A 22,854-nucleotide genomic window follows, 5' to 3' on the forward strand; every position below is an offset into this window, starting at 1 on the left:
ACACCGGCACTCTTCATTACACTACGTCAAATACACAGGTTACCCACAAGGCCAGACTGTTAAAGGGGAAGGGTGAGCCGGCAATAATGATATCAGTAGATTAGCGTCAGGTGTGTAGGAACATGTCAAAATGCATGGTTCATATACTGTAGCGGTGTGTTGTTACAGGCAAAAAATACAAGTTACTCACTCGGCAAGATTTTTTTTTAATATATTGCATCAGTATGGCTACTTAATGAAGGAGGGATGATGACAGTACAGCTTTGAATGGTTACATATGTCGTATCTATGCTGTGTTCTCAACAGGCCAACAGCAGATGAGCAGTCATTATCATCATAAGAGACTTGACTTGAGACTCCGGCTCAGAGACTTGTGAGCATCTCTGCTAATGGGCAAAATTAATTGAACAGTGTGGTAGCAAGCCTAAAATGTTGGCAACTTGAAAGGTCAAGTCTGTCTCTCTCTCTCTGGCTCAAGAACATCTACTCACAACATCAGTGAATGTTCTAACTCTCACTAACTCGACCCAACAACATAAGCAGCAGCCTTGTCTTAACTACGCTGTTGGTGATGAATCATTTCCAAATACTTATCCTCCAATTACTTTCTCCTCTATTTTAATGATAATCTCCGCTGTCATGATCACGGTAATGTGATACAATGAACCTCCATCCCCAATGTAAAATATAAAAACTAACTCAAGCATCTACATTCTTACAGTGATTGAGGGAAACTAAATATTGATGATGTCGTCTGTTACTGATTGCTCAACATTTGGATAGAAAAAAAAAAAAAGAGTGACTGCTGTACGCTGCAGCTTACAAAAAAAACAACCCAGCCATGTTCATCTGGCATCCACAGATAACGGCAGGCTGATGCAATTGCTTCAGGTGGTCTGTCTCCTTTCATGGCAGAAGCAGATCCTCGCTAATTTGGAGACAGAGTGTGTTTGTTGTGGTTCTTTTGTTTGTAGGCATATAGGCACTCTAGGGCATCAGCGTTTGATTAAATGTGAAGTGGTTCTGACCTCAGCTAGCAGAGGTGGAGCGGAACAAGAACACTATGCCGTATTGCCATCACTCATAAGCCAATATTGAATCAACACAGGGACTTTTGTCAATAGTAAAGATTCATGCTATTTTTTTTGTTCCTGTTGTTTTTACATTTTACAGACAAGATGAAAATCAAATTATGGCACAAAAAAAGGTCACTATAACTGCAGCCCTACTCAGACAAAACATCACTTGCTCAAGGCTGTAGGAACACTTATGAGGGTAGACCAGCAGATGATGACTATTCTGTAGGGAAGTAATCTAGCAGATTAGCTCCCAGTATTCTTAAACATTGGTTCACATCAGCACTTGAATCCATGCATTAGCGACTCCGTTTATCCATCTCTTAAACGTTATGACTCTGGCTTCATCAAGAGTGGATTCAAATTACTTATGAGTCAATCATCTAACAAGTGATCATTGAGTAATTGAGATAATGAACTGCATCACAGAATGTGTCCGAAGGGGTTCCTTGAAGCGGAGAGTCCCTGCAGAGAATAAACAAAGAAAAAACAGAGCACGGAGCAGACTGACCATTCCACTGACCGAAGTCTGGCAAAGCCTGGCACAGTCACAATATAAAGCCACATAAGCGCTATATTTATCTATTTCATTTATTTATTTTACTAAAAACCTGCTGCGTTTAGGGTTAATTTGCATTCTCGGTAACCTTGCTCATCTAGTGACAGTTGGTGACGGGTCTTGTATTGACAAATGGAGAATGTTTGCCAATAACAATCATTCAAGCGATCCTGATGTGTGTGTGTGTGCACATATACTGCATAAAGGCTTCAGTAACTGTGAGGGGCAAGCATAAAAAAAAATCTCTCTGTAGGGAGAAGTTATCTTAGTCTTGTCCTCCACTTAACCCTGAGAAGGTCAATATCTGTCAGCTGCTTCATTACCCCTTGTGTGTGTGTGTGTGTGTGTGTGGGTGTCATCCCTGGTCCTGTTCTTGTCACCTGATTACTGAAGTGGATAAAAAGTGTGTATTTTTTCACATGTTGAAACTTTCACTTGATTTAATAGTTTTTCACCAAGGGTTAATTTATACCAGGTAAATGAATGTCTATTTCACACTCTCAAACTAGCAAGCGCATTCAGCCGCTTCACATTTCCGACTCAGCTATGCTGACATTTCTGCCTCCACTAGAGGGCAGTAGAGTTGCTTTTCGCATGGACCTCAAGTTTTCCTTCGCTGCTAAATTTGCTTTCCAGTCTCCTCCCAGCTGGTAGTCATTAGTCCTAACAGTTTCTTACCACCTCACAGAGCCTCTCCTCAAACAATTCCACCACTTCTTCAATGTTTTGTTCACTTTTGCTCTGTTTGCCTAGCTAATGCTGCCCCTGTGATTTCTGGTGGTACTGCAACTTTTGGTCCGTATCCGTAAGCTTTTAGAAAAGTTGCACAAATAAAGATGGCTTGATGTAGAGTTTGAACATCTGATGCTGAGTAGAAACGATCCTGAGGGCTGCCTCCACTCATCTGAGAGGACCCTGTGTGGTCCATAAACCACATCGATCACTCTTGACCACTGTGTACTGTCCTCATTCTTGGCTACATGGTTAAAATGATCGATATCTTTACAAAACATGGCGCATGTTAGTTAAATAAAACAAGAAGAGGCCAAGCTCTGATTGATTGATTAGATTTATTTTGATAGTCATGCGTAGGCTCTAATTTCTATTTATACTTCCACTAGTTTTATCTAGGTGTACCTAATAAATTGGCCAGTGAGACCTTGGATGACGCAAGAAAAAGGGTGCAGGCGTTCTGTGTAAGAGCAGAGGGAGGGTACTGGTGGAGAGTCAAAGTGAGAGTTGAGGTGTGAGAATTAAGTTGGAGGTGAAGATGGGGGGGGGGGGGGGATATGAGGGAAAGGAGGTGAGAGAAAGGTTGCCTCCGGCGATGAAAATGATGAAAGAAACTCAGGTGATTGAGGGAAGGATGAGGGCATAATGATGTAACCTCTTCCCACCAGTGCTCTCATTCCCAGTATACTCCCAGTAAAGATAACAATAGAGCCCCCACAGAGATACCAATAACCGTTAGATGGCTGGCTGGTTTTATAAGAGGAGTGGGGATGATGATGATGGGGATGGGGATGAAGGTGCAAGCTTGGAGGAAGCTCGTCAGTAGAAGCAGTGAGTCAAGAAAGCTTTTTGTGTCCCCACACCTTCAGGTTATTGGAGTCCAACCAATTTTTGTCGAATCAGAATTCTTACTGTGCATCACTTTTATTTTTCTGTTTGTTTGATGTGTAATATTATTTTCTATGGTGGCCCTGAAGGGCTAAACACTACACAGACAACAACCGTGTTTCATTTTTATTGTTTTACTATAACAGACATCTCTCCATTGCTATGTGCCAACACAGGAGAGACATTTAGCTCAAGTGGTTATCAATCTGCGACAATAGGGGGAAAAAAAACATGTTCTGGTGGCCAGTCTTAGTAGTCCCGATAGGCCCAGGATGGAGCGACAATGCCATTGCAAAATAACTTTATTTTTGCAACTACAGTATATACACACACAGAACATCAAGTCTGTCTTATTGAGCTTGAAGGTTGCTACTTGCTGGCTAGCTCAGAGGTTGTTATCATTTCACGTAGTGAGGAGGAAACGGCAGAACGATGGAAATAGTCGCTTATACGTGCAACATTTCATTAAAACACTTACTTTGGTATTACAGAGAAGGTACTCTCACCAAAAAAAGGATACTTCAATATGTTTTCTAAATTCTATGTCATGTAGTCTTCCAAGTATGCCAGTTTAAATGTATCAGTGTCATACACCACCTGCCGTCGTAGTCTCAGCATATATAAAAGCAGAATGGACCTTCCATAGATTTTATATTGAAATCATGTGTGAATAACTGGGAAACACATAATTTGACATTAAATAAATAAAAAGTATGTTTTTTATATGAATACATTGTTTTTGTGCATTTTGTTTCTTGAAAATGTGAAAAGAGAGAGGCAGATTTAATAGGGAACTTCCAAATCTCTCCATTCATCTTCAACCGCTTATCCAAGGTTTGGTCTCTGAGGTAGCAGCCCTAGCATGGGGGCACCAGGCTTCCCATTCCCTGGCCACACTAGACTGCTCGGAGATTAAATCCTTTCACCGTGTCCTCTGTTCTCCCCATGGCCTCCTCCCTGCTGGACGTCCCAGTGGGGACATCCAGGAGAAATTCTTGGTATTTATTCAGTCCCTTAACACATCATCTGTCTGCAACAAGCCAACGTCCATGCTGGCTGAGGAGCTCAACCCTTCTAACACAAAAACAGTATCCTGAAGAACCTCCAAAACCATGAAGAGTACTCCTGAGCAGACAAACTAAGTAGATGGACGGGACTATCCCAGCACTTTGTGGTATAATTGGTTGTATGAAATCCATTAGCAACAAACTGACATCAGCTTTTTAGGAAAGATGTTACAGTCTGAAGCCCGAGCCTTTTACTCAGAGAGATGATTTGCAACCCTGGTCCATTTAATCTGACCATCCAACATTTTGCACATGAGTTAAGCAAAAGCACAAGTTGTCATATTGGGTACGTAGCACTATAAAAACCACAGAGAGATTTTCATCCACTCAACATCTCTGGCATGGACACAACGGATGGATATGTGGTTGGCAGCTTCCACTCTGCCTACTGTAACTTCATTTCAGCTCACAAAATGGATGTACTGGCATTGCATGAACACATACATTACAACCCATAAACTCAATATTCTTTATGGCCAGGAATATGCTAAATTATGTTTTGCTTTGCGTTGTATTAGTGCACCAGCTTAATGTCTGGAAGTCATCATGTATGCATGTCTATAAAAGCAGTGCTAGCCAGCAGCACTTCGGTCATGTTTTTGCGGGGGGGGGGGGGGGGCTTTTTTTTTCGTGTGCATCTGCACGGGTGAATGCATACAGTATTTGGGCAATGTCATTTTTCATTACACAGCTCTCCAAGCTGCTTAGTCACACAGAAGAATTGTAGAGTCATCTCTGACAAACTGCTCATTTACAACAGGCAATTGAACCGGGAAAAATTCCAATAACATGTTTTGAGCTTTTTGCATGAACATCGAACTGCACATTTCAAACTGACATCTACTGGTGTATTTTTTCACTGAGCTGTGCTGCTGCGTCCTGGCACCAGTTCACCTTAGAGGAGTGAGAGCTGTTTACACCAATGTGACATTCAGCCGAATTTCTGTATAGCTCAGATTCTCATTCAAATAATTGCATTCTAAATTAAAAAAAAAGTGTTGTAATTTCTTTTTCCTTTCTCTCTCTCCCTCTCCCTTATGCTTCTGTGCCTTCTGCCTCCCTTCCCCCTTAAGCCCTCTCTCCCTCCCCTTACCCTTCACTTCCCTCCCACTTTTCCCTCTCCTTCTAAAGAGCGCTCAGTCTCTGCTCTCCCATTCATTTCCCGCTCCAACATGTTGGCAGGAGGAGGCAGAGGAGGATGCTGCGCTCAACCCTCGGTGCGTTCTTGCCACCTCTCCGGCCAGCGCGCGCTGCCTCTGACTCAGACTCAGCCTTCAGTTGTCTCCGCCTAAAGGACTTAAGAGAGGAGCTGGGGGAGGAGCCCAAGGTTACTGTGGAAATCAGGAGCTCTCGCACCAGGGTCCCCAACAACAGGAGAGTGGAACACCGCAACTGCTCCTCATCCGTGGTGGAATCTGGTCATCTCTCAGCTGTGACCACCTCCCCTGGTTTCCCTCCTTCCTCCTCCTCCACCTCCTCCTCTCCTTTCTTGGCTCCAAGATCCATGTGGCAGGAGGCAATAAGGAGGAAGCGGTACCTCCTGGACCGGGCAGGGGAGTCTGGTGAGAGGGATAAAGGAGGTCAGGAAAAGAGGAGCAGATCCCCGGACTGGCTGTATGAGTCGTACTATTGTATGAGCCAGCAGCATCCTCTTATTGTGTTCCTGCTGCTCATAGTGATGGGAGCCTGCCTGTCTCTGCTGACTGTGTTCTTTGCTTCAGGACTGGTAAGTTGCTCTTCAACACACACACACACACACACACACACACACACACCCAAATATATTTATGCAAAGGAGAAAGAAACATACAGGATAATACACACAACAAATACGGGCTCATATTCCTGGGTGTTGTGTTGCATTTATCCCTTTCACATCACTGCACGGCAGAGACAATATGTGCAGGATTAAGCTCTGTAAACACTGAGAATCTAGACACATGGGAGTGTGTGCGCACACTCACACAAACACTGCAAACTCACATATTTTATTTCACAGATATAGGGTCACAAGGACTTGCTTGCCAATCACATCACTTCACATATGTCCTACACACACACACACACACACACACACAATCCACAAGGGTATTAAACACAATAGAACGAGCCCCCCCTACCTTTCTCCCCCATAGACTCACATACATACTCACATACCAACAAGGATGTGCAACACCTAAACACACACGCACACTCTCACAGCATGTGGTCCTTATCGCAGCACTAATGTGAAGAGAGGGGTGAGATAAAAGTGAAGGTGGGGGGGGGGGGGGGGGGCTAGTTATTGTCTAGCGCTCACGGATGACTGAACTACAGAGAGGGGAGCTGATTTTATTCTGTCACTATTTTGACAGGGTTAGCTTGGCTTGTAAAAACCTGACATTCAACTCAGCGAAGAAGGCGAGGCAGGCGGTGACATAAAGAGACGCCATTTTCATGATGCATTAAATCAATCAACTGATTGATTTTTTTAAAGTTTTTTTTTTTAGAGGATGTAAAGATGTACCTTGGGATGAAGCTTATCATATTTTTGCCTTTCCCATTGGTTTTCTGTGTTGAATCTGCTTTTAAGAAGGGATTAGTCTAAAACACACTGAAAGAGGCGTACACACACACACACACACTCACACTCTCTCACTCACTAGACATCACAAATTCACCAGGCCATCGGCAGACATGCACAAGATGAAAGCAAAATTTAAGAAAAAGAGTGTTGCATTGGAAAGTTACTTTCATTATGCACATAGAATCACTAAATAGTGAGGTCATCAATAATTGGACAGCCAGTGCCATCAACTGGCTACTAATTTATGCCTAATTATTCTGGAAATTGTACCCGTCATCAAAATATTAGCAGGGACAACCATCTTCCATTGAATCATATTTAATCGTTTGAATCAACGTTTGTGATGGCTGATTGCATTTTAATAACTTCCTGGGGAATGAGGTAATTGGCTGGTACAAGAGGAAACATTTCATCATCGTTATTTTGATTCCTCACCTTAGCGACAGGCAGTGTTTGTACCACTTAATTTAATGTTTGAACCAGCTTACAAAGCGACAGTGAAGTTAGGCATAAATAATGTATTATTTCAACCAAGTTGAAATAAGATGCCTGTATTAGGAAGTGAAACAAAGCAAATAGAAAATCATGTTTGTGGGCCGGGGGCTGCACGGTGGTGCAGTGGTCAGCGCTGTGGCCTCACAGCAAGAAAGTTCTGGGTTGTCTGTCTCTATGTGTTGGTCCTGTGATGGACTGGTGACCTGTCCAGGGTGAACCCCGCCTCTCACCTGTTGCTGCTGGGATAGGCTCCACCCCCCCATGACCCTTAATAGTAAGGAATAAGCGGAAGATGACGATGGATGGATGGATGTTTGTGGACCATCTGTTGAAGTTCTTTCACTCCTACTTTATTTGATGAATCGAATCATTCAGCAACCAAACATTCATAAAAAAGCAGGAGAAATAGTTATTAGCATGGAAACAAACAAAAAAAGATGTCCAGCACTGATCTTGTAGTGTTCAAGTCAACCCACAAGCCCACCCATCATATACTGTGTATGTGCAGCATGTTATATGATAGTTTAAATGTAGTGTAGTGTCGTGGTCCCCATGTTGTCATGTCTTCACTTCACCCATTCCATAGTTGAAGTCGGTCCTCACCAATTCCTTGCATTAATTATGCACATTCATCTTATATTGCGTTTATTTCCCCTCATTTGAAACAACTTCTCGATGTTTGGTAATGAATTCAAGTTTACCCAGTTAAAGTACTGATGTAAATGTGGAATCATGGATGTCGCAGAACTGAAAATGCCTCTTCATAGCCTCAGTCTGCAGGGGTTGGGGGGTGGGGTTGGGGTTCATGCCATCGGATCCCAAAAAGATAATTCACCAAATGCTGGTAACAATGATTTTCTGGGCTCACTCTGTCTGCCCTATATCCTTCCTTCTTTTTGTGAGATTGGTGTGCTTTTTTATTCCTGCTCCCTTGTTTTCATCCTCCATCATCCTCTGTTTCTCTCTGTTCTTGCACGCATGTCATCTTTTACCTCACATTTCTGTCTCTACCTCTCTCTTTCATTTGTATCCCATCATCCCTCTATCCTGCTGGCTGGCTGACCTAAATCCTGAGCTGTTTTGGAGCTCTGCTCTGGGCGAGACAAACTCTCCGTGGCTCTCTGCAGCCACACACATCCTTTCCTGTCCCACCGCATCAACTGCATGCATGAGGAGGAGACAGAGGGAAGGTGGGGGGGGGGGGTGGGGGGCAAAGGAAGAGAGAGAGACAGATAGAGGAGTAGAGGGCAAGTCTAACGAGAAACGCAGCACATATGTAACCCTTTTTTTTTCCTTGATGAATATTAAAATCTAGTGTATTTTGACAACCTCAGTACAAATGACCTGAAAAGTTGAGGATGTTAATTGATTTTTGCTATGATTCATAGTAGGCATTTATCTCTGTAATGAGTTTTTGAGGATGAAATTAATGAAACAAGGCTTTTTATTCATGGGTGGGGATAAGGACTAGAAATTTGTAGTTATAGTTATCCAGCCTAAACAACAGTGACGTTAGCATGTTTGGACTTTGTGCTACTAAGTGTGGGACACATTTGCTTTAAGAACCACCCTTTTCTGTCCCCTCGCACACTCCTGGAAATGCAGCGACAAGCCAAAAGCTGCACAAAAGACTCATTTCATTCTGCAATCTTCCTGCATCCACCTTGAAGAAAGTCCTGAAATTTTTATAAGAACTACCAGATCTAAGTGTGTGTCAGACAGGCAGCAACCAATCCATTATAAATGTGGGTTCAACTTTGCTGCGGGTTAACGCTGGTGGCTTTTTAGTTGTTTTTTTTTTTCTTTCGTCCTTAACTTCACATGTTTTCTTGGTTAAAAAGATGTGAAACACTACAGGGATTGTTAATTTGCATGTTCATGTATGTTGTGTTTTCTCACTCTAGTTATATCCTTACAAGATCCTTAAGACTGATACAATGAATACAAACCATCCATCCATCCATCCATCCATTTTCTGTCACTTATCCTGTCAAGGGTCACGGGGGGCTGGAGCCTATACCAGCGGCTTTCGGGCGAGAGGCAGGGTTCACCCTGGACGGGTCACCAGTCCATCACGGGACAGAGAGGGCGGGAGGGAGAGAGGTGGTTTATTATAACACATGCAGTTAGACCTCTAAAGAACACTTCTAAAATTATTATTTTTTCTTCTTTATCTCTTCCGGCCAAACTGAATTCATTCTCCAATACTCATCTGATAATTTTCGCGACAGCTTACATCTCTGCCTGCTTTTCTTTGTCCTCTCTGGCTTGTGTTTTTCTCAGTAATTTTGGCTGAGTTAATGCACATGACATAAGATTCATCCCATGTGTGTATTTTGGGATTAATTTTGATCTTTTAGGCTCAACTCTTAAAATAAGTCAATAATCTTTTGCTCCGTCTATCTCTTTCAGTGGGCCCGCTGAGGTTTCAAGGTGGTGGGGGGTGTTGGAAGTACGCTGTTTGGGTTGGAGGCTTTTAAATGTGATTTTTCATATTGTTTAGAACAATAACCCGAGTATATTTGTGATTCCGTAGAAAGCTGCATGGCCTCAGAGTTATTGTTTTGAAATTAAAGATCTAGTTCTTTCACCAAATAAGAAGTTTGATTTTGAATTAAAGCCACCATACCAAGCAGCTTTTGATAGCTTTGCTTTGCCACTCACTTTTCAAGAAATAAGGGGCTCAGACGCGATATGTTCAGACACTGATATGTCATAACGGTTACATTTGATTGAAATCATTTTTTTCGTTGGTTTATGTTTGTAGAAAAATGAGTCTGTTGCTTAATGTTCACACATTTCATCACAAAGGACACATGCAACTTCCTTGTTTGTTTAAATCAAATAAATGCATTTCCTGTGAACGCAGCTTTACTTCATGTAAATGTCAGTTGTATTTTTAGATTACGTCTGCTAACTTTGCAAGCTAACATGTTACTCAGTACACGAAAAACTAAATTGGCAATTTGTGGAACTGTGAAAAGATGAGCTATGTTTTCTCTTTATCTGCTATCACTCGGAACATTCGCAAGAATTCCTCCTGAACAGAAACAAATTTATATTTGGAACTTACTGATCTATCAGCCAGAGTTTGATCGGTGATTATCTGCCACACACTGAATTCTGATGGCTTGTTCCTGTTGCCTCTTGATTTGTCCCCTTGATGTCTTTTAGGCTTGAGCCAGCTGAAGGCCCACTTCTGTAGGCTTTCTCTAGAAGGGAGAACCCTGGTCTAATTTTTCCATCCCATCCTTCTTCCTCCAGAACGTCGAGGATCATGTGGCCTTTGTAATTACGGTGCCCACTGCGCTGGCCATCTTCCTGGCTGTGTTTGTACTGGTCTGTATCGAGTCCATTTTCAAGAAGCTTCTACGTGTTTTCTCCCTGGTCATCTGGGCCTGCTTGGTTGCCATGGGTTACCTTTTTATGTTTTCTGGTGGAATCGTCTGCCCGTGGGATCAGGTAAGAAGATCTAGAGGTGAAATGATAGTTTGTTTGTTTTTGGTATGTTTCAGAAATGTTTCTGTTAGAAATACCATTCACAACTTTGATGGCCTCTCATTTAAAAGTGAAAATAGCTTCTCAGTAGACCAAACATTGGTAAAATGAAATAAAAAAAAAAAACAGGAATGCCTACAGTGAAAATGAGCCCGTTGATTTAGGACTTAGGAGATACAACGTGTTTTTTCTGGCACTGGCAGCTTTTGCTCCTTAAATCAGCTTGGTAGCAAGAGGATCTAGAGGTTTAACTCAGCTTTCATTCCCACCTTAACATATACAGCTGCTTCCTATTCCGAATGTGACTCCTGAGCCTGTAATTGGAGGGTAGACTATTTAATTAGTGTGGTGTGAAGTGTAGTTTAAAGAAGAGGGATAAATTGAAACTAGGCACGAGGGTTCAGATGAAGCTTTGATGTAATCTCTTGTGATTTCTGACCCAAAACAGGTCTTATTAGAGTATGATGTGGAACATGCTTGAGAGCTGCCAGACTCAGCTCGTGTTTTACTTTTATGATTTGGCTCAATATGAGTGTTAGAAGCACAATTTACTTAAAGAGCACTGGCTGGGACTTCCATCACAGCAGTACGATTCAGCGTTGAAGTGTTCAAGTTGGTCTCTAAATAAGAAGAAAAATATATTTCTACTGTAGAACAGCAGTGATGAATAAAACATTTTTATAATGTCATTAAATGAGAAACTCATAAATGTACAAAGAAGATGTAGACAATATGAATCAAACCTGGCAGCAAGTGACAATTTGGGCCTTTACTCTCAAAGGATACAAGCACATGGGCCAAAACTTAAGTTGTCAGAGGTGGGATGGACTCCACTTGGTGCAGGACCCCCATGTTAGGTCAACCTGCGTGTGAAGGACCCGAGGTGGCTAAAGTGTGTGTGTGGTAAAGTGTATCTTGTCTAGCATATAGTAAATGTTCTGAAGAATAAACAAATCAAAGAATGCATTTGTAGGAAGCTCTCGTGTGGTGTATGGGAGTGTGTCCAAATTATTCTGTTCCGTTCATTGATGAATATTCTGTGTGCGGTCCATGGAGTTGGCATTTTTGTTGGCTATTAACCAATGGTGTGTTTGGGGCGTGGCAAGAATCACAGCGTCCCAAACACACCATTGGTTAATTCACTTAGCACCGTTTTCTGCAGAGGAATCACCTGTTTTCTGCTGGGTTGTCTACCAATATTTTAGAAACTCAATGCTAGACCCCCCCCCCCCTCGAGGATTTTTGCCTGTACTCAAGGTTCCTCTGCTGTTTCCAACTCTAGTTTTTACTTTTGCAGAGTAAATGTCCTACAGTATTTACTGTACACATGAAAACATCGGATGGATTTTATTTAGAAACAGAATCCAGAAATTGGTACAGTGGAAAAAAGAAACTTAAACATGAGAGAGATCTTATTACTTCGTCAACACCAATGTAGCATGGAATGTTACACTTGTATTTGAAGGCCATAAATATCAGATCTCGTATCAGAGTCAAACAGGTAGGAAAGTGCAAGCGGCAGGTATAAATGAAAGGCTGCTAGGTGTGTTGTGTGAAGCAGTTGTAAATCAGCTTGACTAAATCAATACATAATTTTGGTTCGTGCATACATCAAGTCTCTAAGGGCACTACTGTGTTCAAGCTCGCTGACTATTTCCCATGTGGCACCTCTCGGTACCATGCATTATGAATCAGTCTGCATCCAAAGCATCTGACACCAGTTTGTCAGTGAAGTGTTTTTGAACGTTGCTTCAGCACAGGAAGCACAACGTATGATACAAATGAGGGCTGTGCAAGTAAATTCAAATTTCATTCAAATTTCAGTATGGCCAAATACTCAAATATTAGGAGTGTTATTTTTCTTTTTCCTTTTCCAAAACCAGCATTATAAGTTAAATTTGGATCTACTACAGTGACACCCCAGTGCCATATGATGCTATGTACTCAAGGCAGGAAGGAATATTGTTTCCAGAAAGGTAAACAAGTATGTATTCATTTCTATATTTTAATTGAAAATTAAATGCAGAAATGATCATTTCTACTTAAACTAGTAGTCTTTAGCCACATTTGCGATATCTGTCAAATATTTTTTTCAAATATTAATAATATTGGTATTGATTTAGGAAGAAAAGAGAATGCACTAAAAATACTGGTCATCTTCTAAAGTTGAGTAGGGATTTTGTTAACATTTCAGTGTTCTAGATTCTGAATGTTGAACCATATCATGAGACTGAACCAACAGCAGCTTCTTCATTGCTACAACCATAAATATACTGCATTGGAAATAACCTCCCATTAAGCCTTCCTCTTGGAACGCCATATTCATTGACCAGTATTTGGAGGGACTGATGTCTAGCAGCATGTATCACAAATGCATCTGAAGATGCACTCATTCACACAGCGGCCTATTCATTCCTTTCTTCTGCTAACAAAAGTGTCAGGCCATTATGCCATTACAGCTCTGTGACTGTAGCATCTTAGCCATGTTAATTAACACTTATCTGGATAGAAGCTATTGTTGACTGACAAGACATTTTGTGTTTTAAGGGGCTTGCTGCCTTATTATAAGCTAGATTAGAACATCACTCATTAGTGTTTTCACATTGCTCCTCCTCAGTAAACTGTATATTTAATATCATTCACCAGAGAGACCAGAGAACAAACTTCATGTATTTGTGAAATGGGAGATGAATGGGAGTCTCATTTCACTCCAGCAGTCAATAGTGAAGCAGCTTCCACACTACATATATATGCTGTGTTTATGCATTTTGCCATTAGCTCAAGTGAAGTGGGTGCACATGCTATTTGCTCGTGTAAAGTTTCTTAGGCCATCTCTCATTTGGAAACAGTTTGTGAAGACAGAGGTAACCCTGAAATTCTTCTCTCAGCACTCCTCCAGGGGAACCTCCCATGTCACAGGAGTCAGGAAGGAGTCTGAAATACGCTCTGGGGTTCACACTAGCTTCAAGATACTTAAATTATATGTGTTGTTGCTTTTCTGACTGCAGTTGAGTGTTTGAGCTTCACTGTGTTGAATAACGCAGTGTTTGGTCAACCTGCCCACTGGATGTAACGTTAAATTAGGAGACATTAGCTGTGTGTCTGTATGGCATCCATTTCATGGGATGGTAAAATTTGTTATAGTGGTGGTATCACTCAGCAGGGTGATGCCACCACCTATGAGGGTATGAGAAGGGATCCTACCAGCAGCTACAAAAAGAGCAGGTGATCAAGCGATAGAATGCCTAGAACAAGTGGAAAAGGACCAAGTCACGGGCCGACCACTATGTTGCAGATTATACCTGAGTAAAACCATCCCATGAATCTCCCCAAGATACACAAGCAAGGAACACCGCTCAGACCCATCAGCAGCAGCAGGGGATAGCTTGCTCTTTTGGACTGCGTCGTACAAGTGGAAGAGGTTAGGAGCCTCAACACTGAGGTATACAGAGAACCCACGCACACAGACGAATATTTGCTGTTTGACTCTCACCACCCACTGGAGCACAAGTTGGGGGTTATCGGAACCCTAAGCTGCTGAGCTGAGAACGTAGCCACACAGACAGAAGGGAACAAGCAGAAACAGAAGCATATCAGGAAAGTCCTTAAAACTTTCAGCTACCCCGACTAGACCTTTGTCAGGACCTCCAAGAGATCAGGAATAGACCAAGAGGAAGAGACAAAAAGGACCAGCACTGTCATTTCTTATGTGCAGGCGTATCGGAGGAACTCAGGAGGATCCAACAAACACCACGTCCCAGTTCACTTCAAACCAGGCATAACCCTGAGGCAGAAGCTTCTCCACCCTGAGGGCAAAACATCCAGACACATGACGGGCAACCTACTTCATGCAGTCCAGGGAACGGTCAGAACATGCCAGTGAAAATCTGGACCGAAGGAACATTGAGTGAATGTTTCTGTGTCCCAAAAAAGACATGGGCTTTCAGCTGAAAATACGTCGTTTTAATCTTGTTCTTAGCATCTGTCGGCAGCTAGACAGTCTGGAATTGCTTATGACAGAATGGCAGTAATGCTGACTCCTGTTATTGAAGCATCACCAGCATAAGGGCTGTGGATTGTATTAGAGAGGGATATTTTAAGAACAGTAAACCTTGGAAGTGTTCTCGACCAAAACTAAATTCTTCGGGAAATCAGGTTAATACTGCAATACTTGAATATTCTCTTTTAAGGTTATTATAATGAATTTATATTTTAGATATAGAAGTTTTTTGACATGCATGGTTTCAACAAAGGTACAGCTAAATGCCATTTTGGACCTGAAACGAGACTCAAATACGAGAATGTTTCTGCTCCTTGCTGTTCAAATTCCTCTAATTGTAATCCAAGATTTAAAGCATGCAGAACATTTGCTCATCAGCCAATTATATATCTGAGTTTTTGAATCTGTGGACACCCAGCTGTCACTGTGCAGTTGCTAAGTGGATGTCTGCTCCAGAAAAGAAACGCAGGGAGACAGTGTAAAAGTCAGAGTTAATTAAATAGGTTCGGTACTGTAGAGAGCGAGTAGCTGTGCGAAGAAGGGGAATTAAACAGTGATTAGAGGGAGGGTTTCATGCTCTGGACCGCTGCCACATCTGTCATGTACCGCGCATGTCTTTTAAGACAGTGTTGCCGTTGCTAGTTGGTGGTGGGGGGGGATGCTGCTGCACAGTGGCAATTAAAAAAAAAAATCATTTAACATCAAGAATAGAAACAGAAAAGAGTGATAATTAAAGATTTGGGCAAGTTGCTAAGACACCAGCATGAATAGCCATTGATAATCAGTTTGAATTACAATAAGTGCAGGGCAAAATAAATGCAGAGAGATTAATGGTAAATGAATGTTGAATCAAAAAAGCTCCCTGTGTCTGAGCATTTGTGTTTTGATACATTCATGTTTGATCACCAGCTATTCATAGAGATGGAAAATGACCTAAAAAGTTACACACAAGTACTTTATGTAAATACCCTTCTGGCAAGAATCGTGGACCATGTGTGGTTAATTATAATTACCTGTAATTCTATTTCATGCTGCTACTGCTAGAAGATAGACTCTAGATCTTGTTGCTCTTGTAATGCTGAAACTGACTCTTTCAAATGGGCTAATCTGCAATCTATTATGGATCAAAAACTGATTTTACAGGAACGGCTCTTACTTTTTTTCTGCATATGTTAGAACAGTATCTTTATTATTGAAACTTAAGCTTCTATGTGTATAGACTGCTGGTGGAGCAGGGAGTTGGAGTATTGTAGTAACTATTCTGGAGTTAATACGTAATCCAAAATTATATTTAAAAAATAGTAGGCTGCGTCCTCTCAGAGCTCCTACTAGGGGGTTAAAATGTTCGACATCAATAAAAACCAGTGCCACAACCGCCATGTTTGGGTTAAGGGGAGCCGAGTGATATTACCTTCCCTCCAAAGGTGGGAAGGTTAATACTCGACTGCACCGGCCCTTCCATGCTGCAGATTTATCTCTGATGATGGGATTAGAGACACACTGCTGCATGAGAAGACTAGCTCTGATGATGCATCGCCTACACCACTAAACACGTTTAAAAATGCCAGTTTATCCATTTGTAGTGTTACATGCTTAGAACTGAATGGGTCAGGGAGGACTCTGACACATCACGCATCTAGAGGTGGCACAAGGAAGCCAGGGATGCCGCTGTGCAGGTTTGTACCTTGTGAGGAGGGCTAAAGATACGGAAAGGATTCTTGTTTAGTGAGCCCAGCAGGGACCCTGCTCCTGCTGCACCATGGGCTTGTATGACGTCATCACATACAGTCGGCAGGCACAGTATTGACAGCTTCATGCCTCGTGAGTTCTTTTGAATGTATTCGAACAGCTGCTGAGTCTATCTGATCTTTGCTGTGTCACACAGAGAACACAAGATCTGGCTGTAAAACTACTGTGCTCCCACCCCCATTGGAGAGGCAGAATTGCGAAAATTGACAGCTTGCATAGATCACGCCCCCATTAAGCTGAAGACTGTGCTAATGTACAGCGTAGTCCCATGGCAGCCGGTTGGAGCAGGTGCATATTGGGGCCCAGCAGTGGCTGCAGGGTTCCTCTTTCTTTGGCAGGCATTTAACTACATCTGATGCTGTGGCAGAAGGTGCGTCCCCTCAAACTTTCTTGGCTGCAGATGACCTGTTGGGTTCTGGGGTAGTTACTCATCTGGCAGCACTCTTCTGAAAGATGTGGATTCAAATATTTTGCTGTATCACTATTTTTAACAGTGTTATCCTGTACAAACACTCTGTTGAAGCTGTGGAGAGAGTCTGAGTGACTCCTAGCTTTCCTGATGTCTGTACCTCATCCAGAGGGGACAGCCCCAGGCCTAGTGGCCACCTGGTATCTTGGAGGCAAACGTGTAGGTTTGCGTCTGCTGAAAAAGGTTGCCTTGGCAAACAGGATGGACACAAGTCTACTCTAGTGGCCAATTTGGCCATATAGTATGTTGGAAACCAGAATGTTACATTTTCTGTGGTCTGAAAAAGCAGCTCACATGAACGTCCTCAGGTCTTGGGAGGCCACAAAAGGAGGACACTTGGATCCTGGTCCTGCATGTCCCTCGCTAAGATGTTGTGACCAGGTGGATTTTTCTGCTGGCATTGTGGTGGCTCTCAGATCTGTTGCCATTTTGATTAATCCCTGTAGGTCTAGGAGGAGCTCTTTGAAGTGGTAAAAGGGAAATGCCTCTGCTGCATGGCTTCTGGACAAGGTAGGGACAGAGGGATGCAAACATGGTTCCTCAGATCCCTCAACTTCAAACTTCAGTGCCAGTGGTGAGGCAGCAGAACCAGAAAATAAAGCCTACATGGAAGGAGCTAGGGGGCTGCATGGTGGTGCAGTGGTTAACGCTGTCACCTCACAGCAAGAAAATTCCGGGTTTATGCAGGGGATCTTTCTGTGTGGAGTCTCCATGTTCTCCTGTTCCTGTGTGGGTTCTCTCTGGTACTCCAGCTTCCTCCCACAGTCCAAAGACATCAAGAGAGGACGAGGCTGATTGATACTCTAAATTGATCGTAGGTGTGAGTGTGAATGGTTGCCTGTTTATTCGTGTATATGTATGTTGTGATGAACTGGCAACCCGTCCAGGGTGAACCTCACCTCTTGCCCAAAGGCTGCTGGGATAGGCTTCAGCCCCCCCACGACCCTTAACAGGATAAGCGGTTGACAATGGATGGAAGGAGCTAGGCTGTCACACTCTTTGTTCCTGCGCTGGAAACTCAGCAGTAAAGATTTAGAGTTGTGCTGAAACCAAATGGCAACAATTCTTAATTCATAAAAGGCAACGTTTATTTAAACTCCAAACCTGCCTCCCTTTTTTGGCTGATGATTTTGTCCTATCCCTGGCTTTCTTTAATCTCTGGTGTAATGCAGTTGCTTCAAAGAAGACAACATAGCTGGCTGTCAAAATAATGAAACTATTTGTGTCGTCTTTCTTATAGAGTCTGTGAGGTAGTACAAGTACAAAATGTTGGTTACCCTACAATCTCCACTGGCATCGGTACAGTAGACTGTCAGGGAAATGAAACAGCACAGAGGCTCCAAATATTGCACCCTCACTCTCTTCAGGGAAAGTTTGTATACAGTAGACTCTCAATTTTCCAGCCTGAAATCAACTGGATGCTTATCCTCCCCCCCACAATGCCCCCTCTGTTTGCTGACGCTGGGGAGATGGGCTTATCTACGTGGTCCAGCCTCTACCCCTCACTGAGAGATGTCTGGCCTGCCTCATCTCCTCCCTTCCTTTACTGCGCCTTTCACAATCCTGCTCTGTCCCCCCCACACAAGCAGGCATCATCATGCACACTCTTTGCATCATGATTTCGACCACAATAACAGCTTATTTGAATTGCTGATATATTATTGGCTCCCACAAGGTTGTTGTTTTTTTGTTTTTTCACAAGACAAAAAGCACTCATGTCCAACTCCCCTCCTGTGAGCGCACTGCTCAGTGCCCAATGGTTGCAGCGGCATCTTCGCACACTGCTGGTGTATCTCGATGAAGATAATGATAGACATTATCAGACCAAGCTTGAGCTTCTGTCTTATGTTGTTATTTTAATACATCTCTGAATCTGCATCGATGCAGGAGTCTTCGACGGGTGATTGGACTCAACTGTCATAGAGCAGCACTCCCAGCATCATAATGCTGCAGGACAGGGAGGTGGGGTGTTGGGGTAAATGAACCTGGCTGGAAGAATAAAAGGAGAGGAGTGGAAATGGGACAGGAACTATTTATAGAAAAGAGAGCCAAATAGAGTGGGTGATGTAGTTCACCAGACGTGATATTTTCTGGAATCACTTTGGAGTTTTTCCCTCTTACAAAAAAAAATGGGTTTCTTAATACATACCTCAATGTTTTTGTTTCAGGGAGTAGGCATTGCTGTCTAGACTGATTGTGGAAATGACAGTTTAGGCACTTTTACTGAATATTTCCTTTCCTTCCCGCTGCTTTTTAACATTCAAAGTAAATTGTATCCTGATCCAGCAAAAAGTTTAGAAATCAGGCAGCCTTTTTTCTTTAGGTGTAAAAGCAGGCTGCCATGCACAGTGCATAATCATGTTGTAAACCTAGACTAACTAATCTCTGACACAGACTAAAAGCATTACGTAATCTGACACTCAATCTCCATAATTTGTTTTATGAGCCTTCATCATCCTCATTATCAAGAACTTGATTCATGGGCCAACTTTTACTGTTGCCTTTACCGTGATGGACCAGAATAAAAGCCCTGCCGACTTATTTGTCAAAGTCAGTCTTATTCATCTTGGTCAGAGGTTTAGGATGAATCAGATTCAAATATGAAGAAGAAGTCAGCAGGTGTCTTTGTCCTGGCAGCTCCTCCATTATGCTTGGTACATTTTCGTGATTCAGTTAGTGGTATTGGATTTCAGAGCACTAATTTATATTAAAAAGACCCTAAGCAAATTACGCAGCTGCGCTGATGATATTTGACAACAGCTAGAAACTCTTTGTAGTAAATATTAAAGTTAATACTTCCATTTCCTCTGACATGAATGATAAATAACATCCAGATTACCCTGAAAAATTGCTTGTTGCTTATACGTTCACTTCATTCACTTTTTTTGATGGTGTGAATTAGTTGCAATTATATCTGTTTTATGTGCTTTTTTAAATTTCTGCATCTGGATTACTTTTATTAGAGTATAGAGAATTTGAGAGAATTAAAACAAGTTGTGTTATTCCGCTATAAATAAAACACAAGTTGTGTAAAATTGCAGTGAATTAATAACTATTTTTCCATATTGCAGAAGGGTCTCTTTTTTTCTTTCTTAATAGTCACCTTAACTTGTTTTTTTTCCCAAAAGCTACACATAATCTTTAAAAGTGTGTATATGAAATAAAACCTGCAAAAACATGGAGTGCTATTCATAAAGCCACCCAATTAAATAAGATCAAACCCTGTCCAATTAGTGCTGGTCAGGCAGAGGAGAAGAAGGCGTTCTTTCTGTTGTTAATGCAGTCCACAGAGACCAGGACACTTTGACATCCAGGACCAGATAAATAAAATGTTATACTGTTGTTTTCACGGTCCAATAAAACACAGATGCTACTTCATTGTGGTGTTCTAGTTATTTTTTCCCTTCAGCTTCTCCACAGTTAGCAGCGAGGGGGTCACGTCACCTCTGATGGATTGTGCTGCGAGCAGTAGCCCCCGTTTGTTGTAAAAACAGGTGGACGGTTTTTTTTGTACCACACAAAAGGGATTATTCTAGGGACCAAATAGAAATGTCAGACCTATAGAGAAAACCTTCAGTAATGCTGAAGAAGAGATGGGTGTTACAAAGGTTGTACTGAGGGCCTATAGTGGTGATGGTTTTGTCCTGACAGTAGAGAAACACGTGTCAGATCTTCCTGTTGCCATCAAGAACAGGATTCTGCAGGCTGGCTAATCATTAGGAGTCGTACAGGGTCAGAGGGTATCGGAGGTCAGTCCCCTTGTTAAGTGTTTTTTATAATGAGGTCGTCTCATCAGACCCGGGCAGGATAAAGGTCCTTACTGAGAATCACCAGCTCAGGCCTGACTTGGCTGCAGGCAATCAACTGCATTCTTCACAGGTTTGATGCACAAAGAAAATGTGAAACATTTTTATGTGCATGTTTTCTATTTAGGTGAAAGTTTGTAAAGAAGGTCACTAGAGTACAGTATTGGATTCCTGTTTTGTCATTCGTGCTTATAGGTGTAATACACTTGCTTCATTACTGCATGTGGCTCTTAAAATCATTTATTCGTGTCCTTCGGCTTTCAGGATGAATGGTGGTCTCCACGTGTAAGGGTCATGTTTACGGTATGTGTTTCTAGTTGACCTTCTGGCTGTCTCTGCAGCTCTTTATAGACTAAGTTCTTTTTTTCTCACAATTAGCAGCTTCCTCAGACCCCGACGAGCCTAAAACTTTTAATCTTCACCCCCGTTTACCAAAGCGTGTGGATGAAGCGCAGTTGCAGGATTATACTTTAAAATTTGATCCGTCATCCAATCACATGTCAGGTGCGATTACCATTTTCGTAGTTTTCTGGTGATTGCTTACAACCTTTCAGGACTTGAAGACAAATCGGACGTTTTGTTTCTCTTCCAGCTGGTCTTTCCAGGAAAAGCGTGTCGACCCTCACTAACACAAAGTATTCCACTAATTTAAACCCGTCATACGGCCAGCGTTGAGCACCTTCAGTCTCCCACTCATTTCTTGACGTCAACCACAAGACTCTCTTCATCCATTGTTACATTAACAACAGGAAGTCAGGACTCAACAGGAGCAGAGAGGAAAAGCTGCCACAAGAACCGTGCGTACCAAACAGCTTTTTCTGAGCTTTTTCAGGTGCAGAAACACTGCATGAAGTGTGACGTCAACACACATCCGCAGCCGCCAGTGAGGGGGTTGTGCACAGAAAATATTTGTAACATTTTTTTGACAAGCACTTTTTCCCAGCAAGTTGTTTTGGCCCCGGGGTTATTGTAGCAGGGGGCACAGACCCACCGGCAAACAAGGGCAGACATTACTTGATCTCACTTCTTATCTTCGCATGTTGCCTGCTGACTCAGCTCAGGGCTCACACTGGTTGTGTACTGAAGGTGTGGACCTGAGGAGGAGCAAAGAAAAACTTCACAGCTGCACATCCATGCGAGGGATTAAAGCAACAACAACAGCTTTTAGAGGGAGAAGCCTGTACAAAATACAGGTGAAACGCACGCAGACAGGAAATACTTCAACCATTGAGAAATGACCTCATCAATCCAGATCTGTATCAGTTACAGAATATATGTCCAATATTCTTTTTCTAAACCTAAAACTCTGATTTTTTTTTAAGAAAGTTAAATCACTGTTGTTTAATGAATAAAACTATTGCTTTAGTTGTTTGTTTGTTTTTTAAAGACAAATTCCGATCATCTGTAGTTGGTCTGTTCAAAGAGAATAAATACCAACCACACACGAGAGAGCAGACCTGCCGTAACCCTCGCTGGAACGTTTCCTCTGGTTTTAATTGACTCCCGCACAGGAATAAAGCCTTGCACCTGCTCTCTTGTGGCATTCAGGAATTTTGGTCTGGAAGATAAGTCAGGTTGTCAATACATCAATGTGCTCCTGGCATTTTATGAAAAGCTCATAATCTACAGGCCATGGCATGTAAATAGTGCAGCGATCAATAGTGCAATGAAGGTGTGCGACACGCTGACCTTAAAGAATGTTTGAATGAGTTTGGTGAAGGATGATGATGTCCTGGGGAGATTTTACTATGACTTCATCCAGACGTGTATACATATTGATCTTTTTAAACATTTTTGACCCGTATGACGAGGATGTTGCTCATTGTAGATGCGTAAGAATTTGAATGTCTTTGTCGTATTTTGACTATATTATGTGTCAGCTTGTTTATTATGGAGGAGGAGTTGTCAAGTGAACGTGATGCCGTGCATTTACACCAAGGTGTCTGAAA

General features: G+C 42.2%; 1 protein-coding gene across 4 annotated transcripts in view; it reads left to right on the forward strand.

Annotated features, from left to right (window-relative positions):
* Window positions 1-22,854, forward strand: part of adcy2a (adenylate cyclase 2a) — a 67,919-nt gene that overhangs the window by 3,446 nt on the left and 41,619 nt on the right. For 2 of the 4 annotated variants that reach the window (XM_086218917.1, XM_086218916.1), the window contains 2 exons: window positions 5,396-6,048; window positions 10,648-10,845. In XM_086218917.1, the coding sequence (XP_086075043.1) occupies window positions 5,521-6,048; window positions 10,648-10,845 (726 nt within the window). In that variant the 5' untranslated portion in view covers window positions 5,396-5,520. The remainder of the gene's footprint in view (window positions 1-5,395; window positions 6,049-10,647; window positions 10,846-22,854) is intronic. The other 2 variants (XM_086218919.1, XM_086218918.1) reach the window with 2 other exon arrangements.

Source organism: Aulostomus chinensis, chromosome 11 (genome assembly GCF_037954235.1).
Source record: "Aulostomus chinensis isolate RoL2024-O1b breed Wild chromosome 11, RoL_Achi_v1.0, whole genome shotgun sequence".
Lineage (NCBI taxonomy): Eukaryota > Metazoa > Chordata > Actinopteri > Syngnathiformes > Aulostomidae > Aulostomus > Aulostomus chinensis.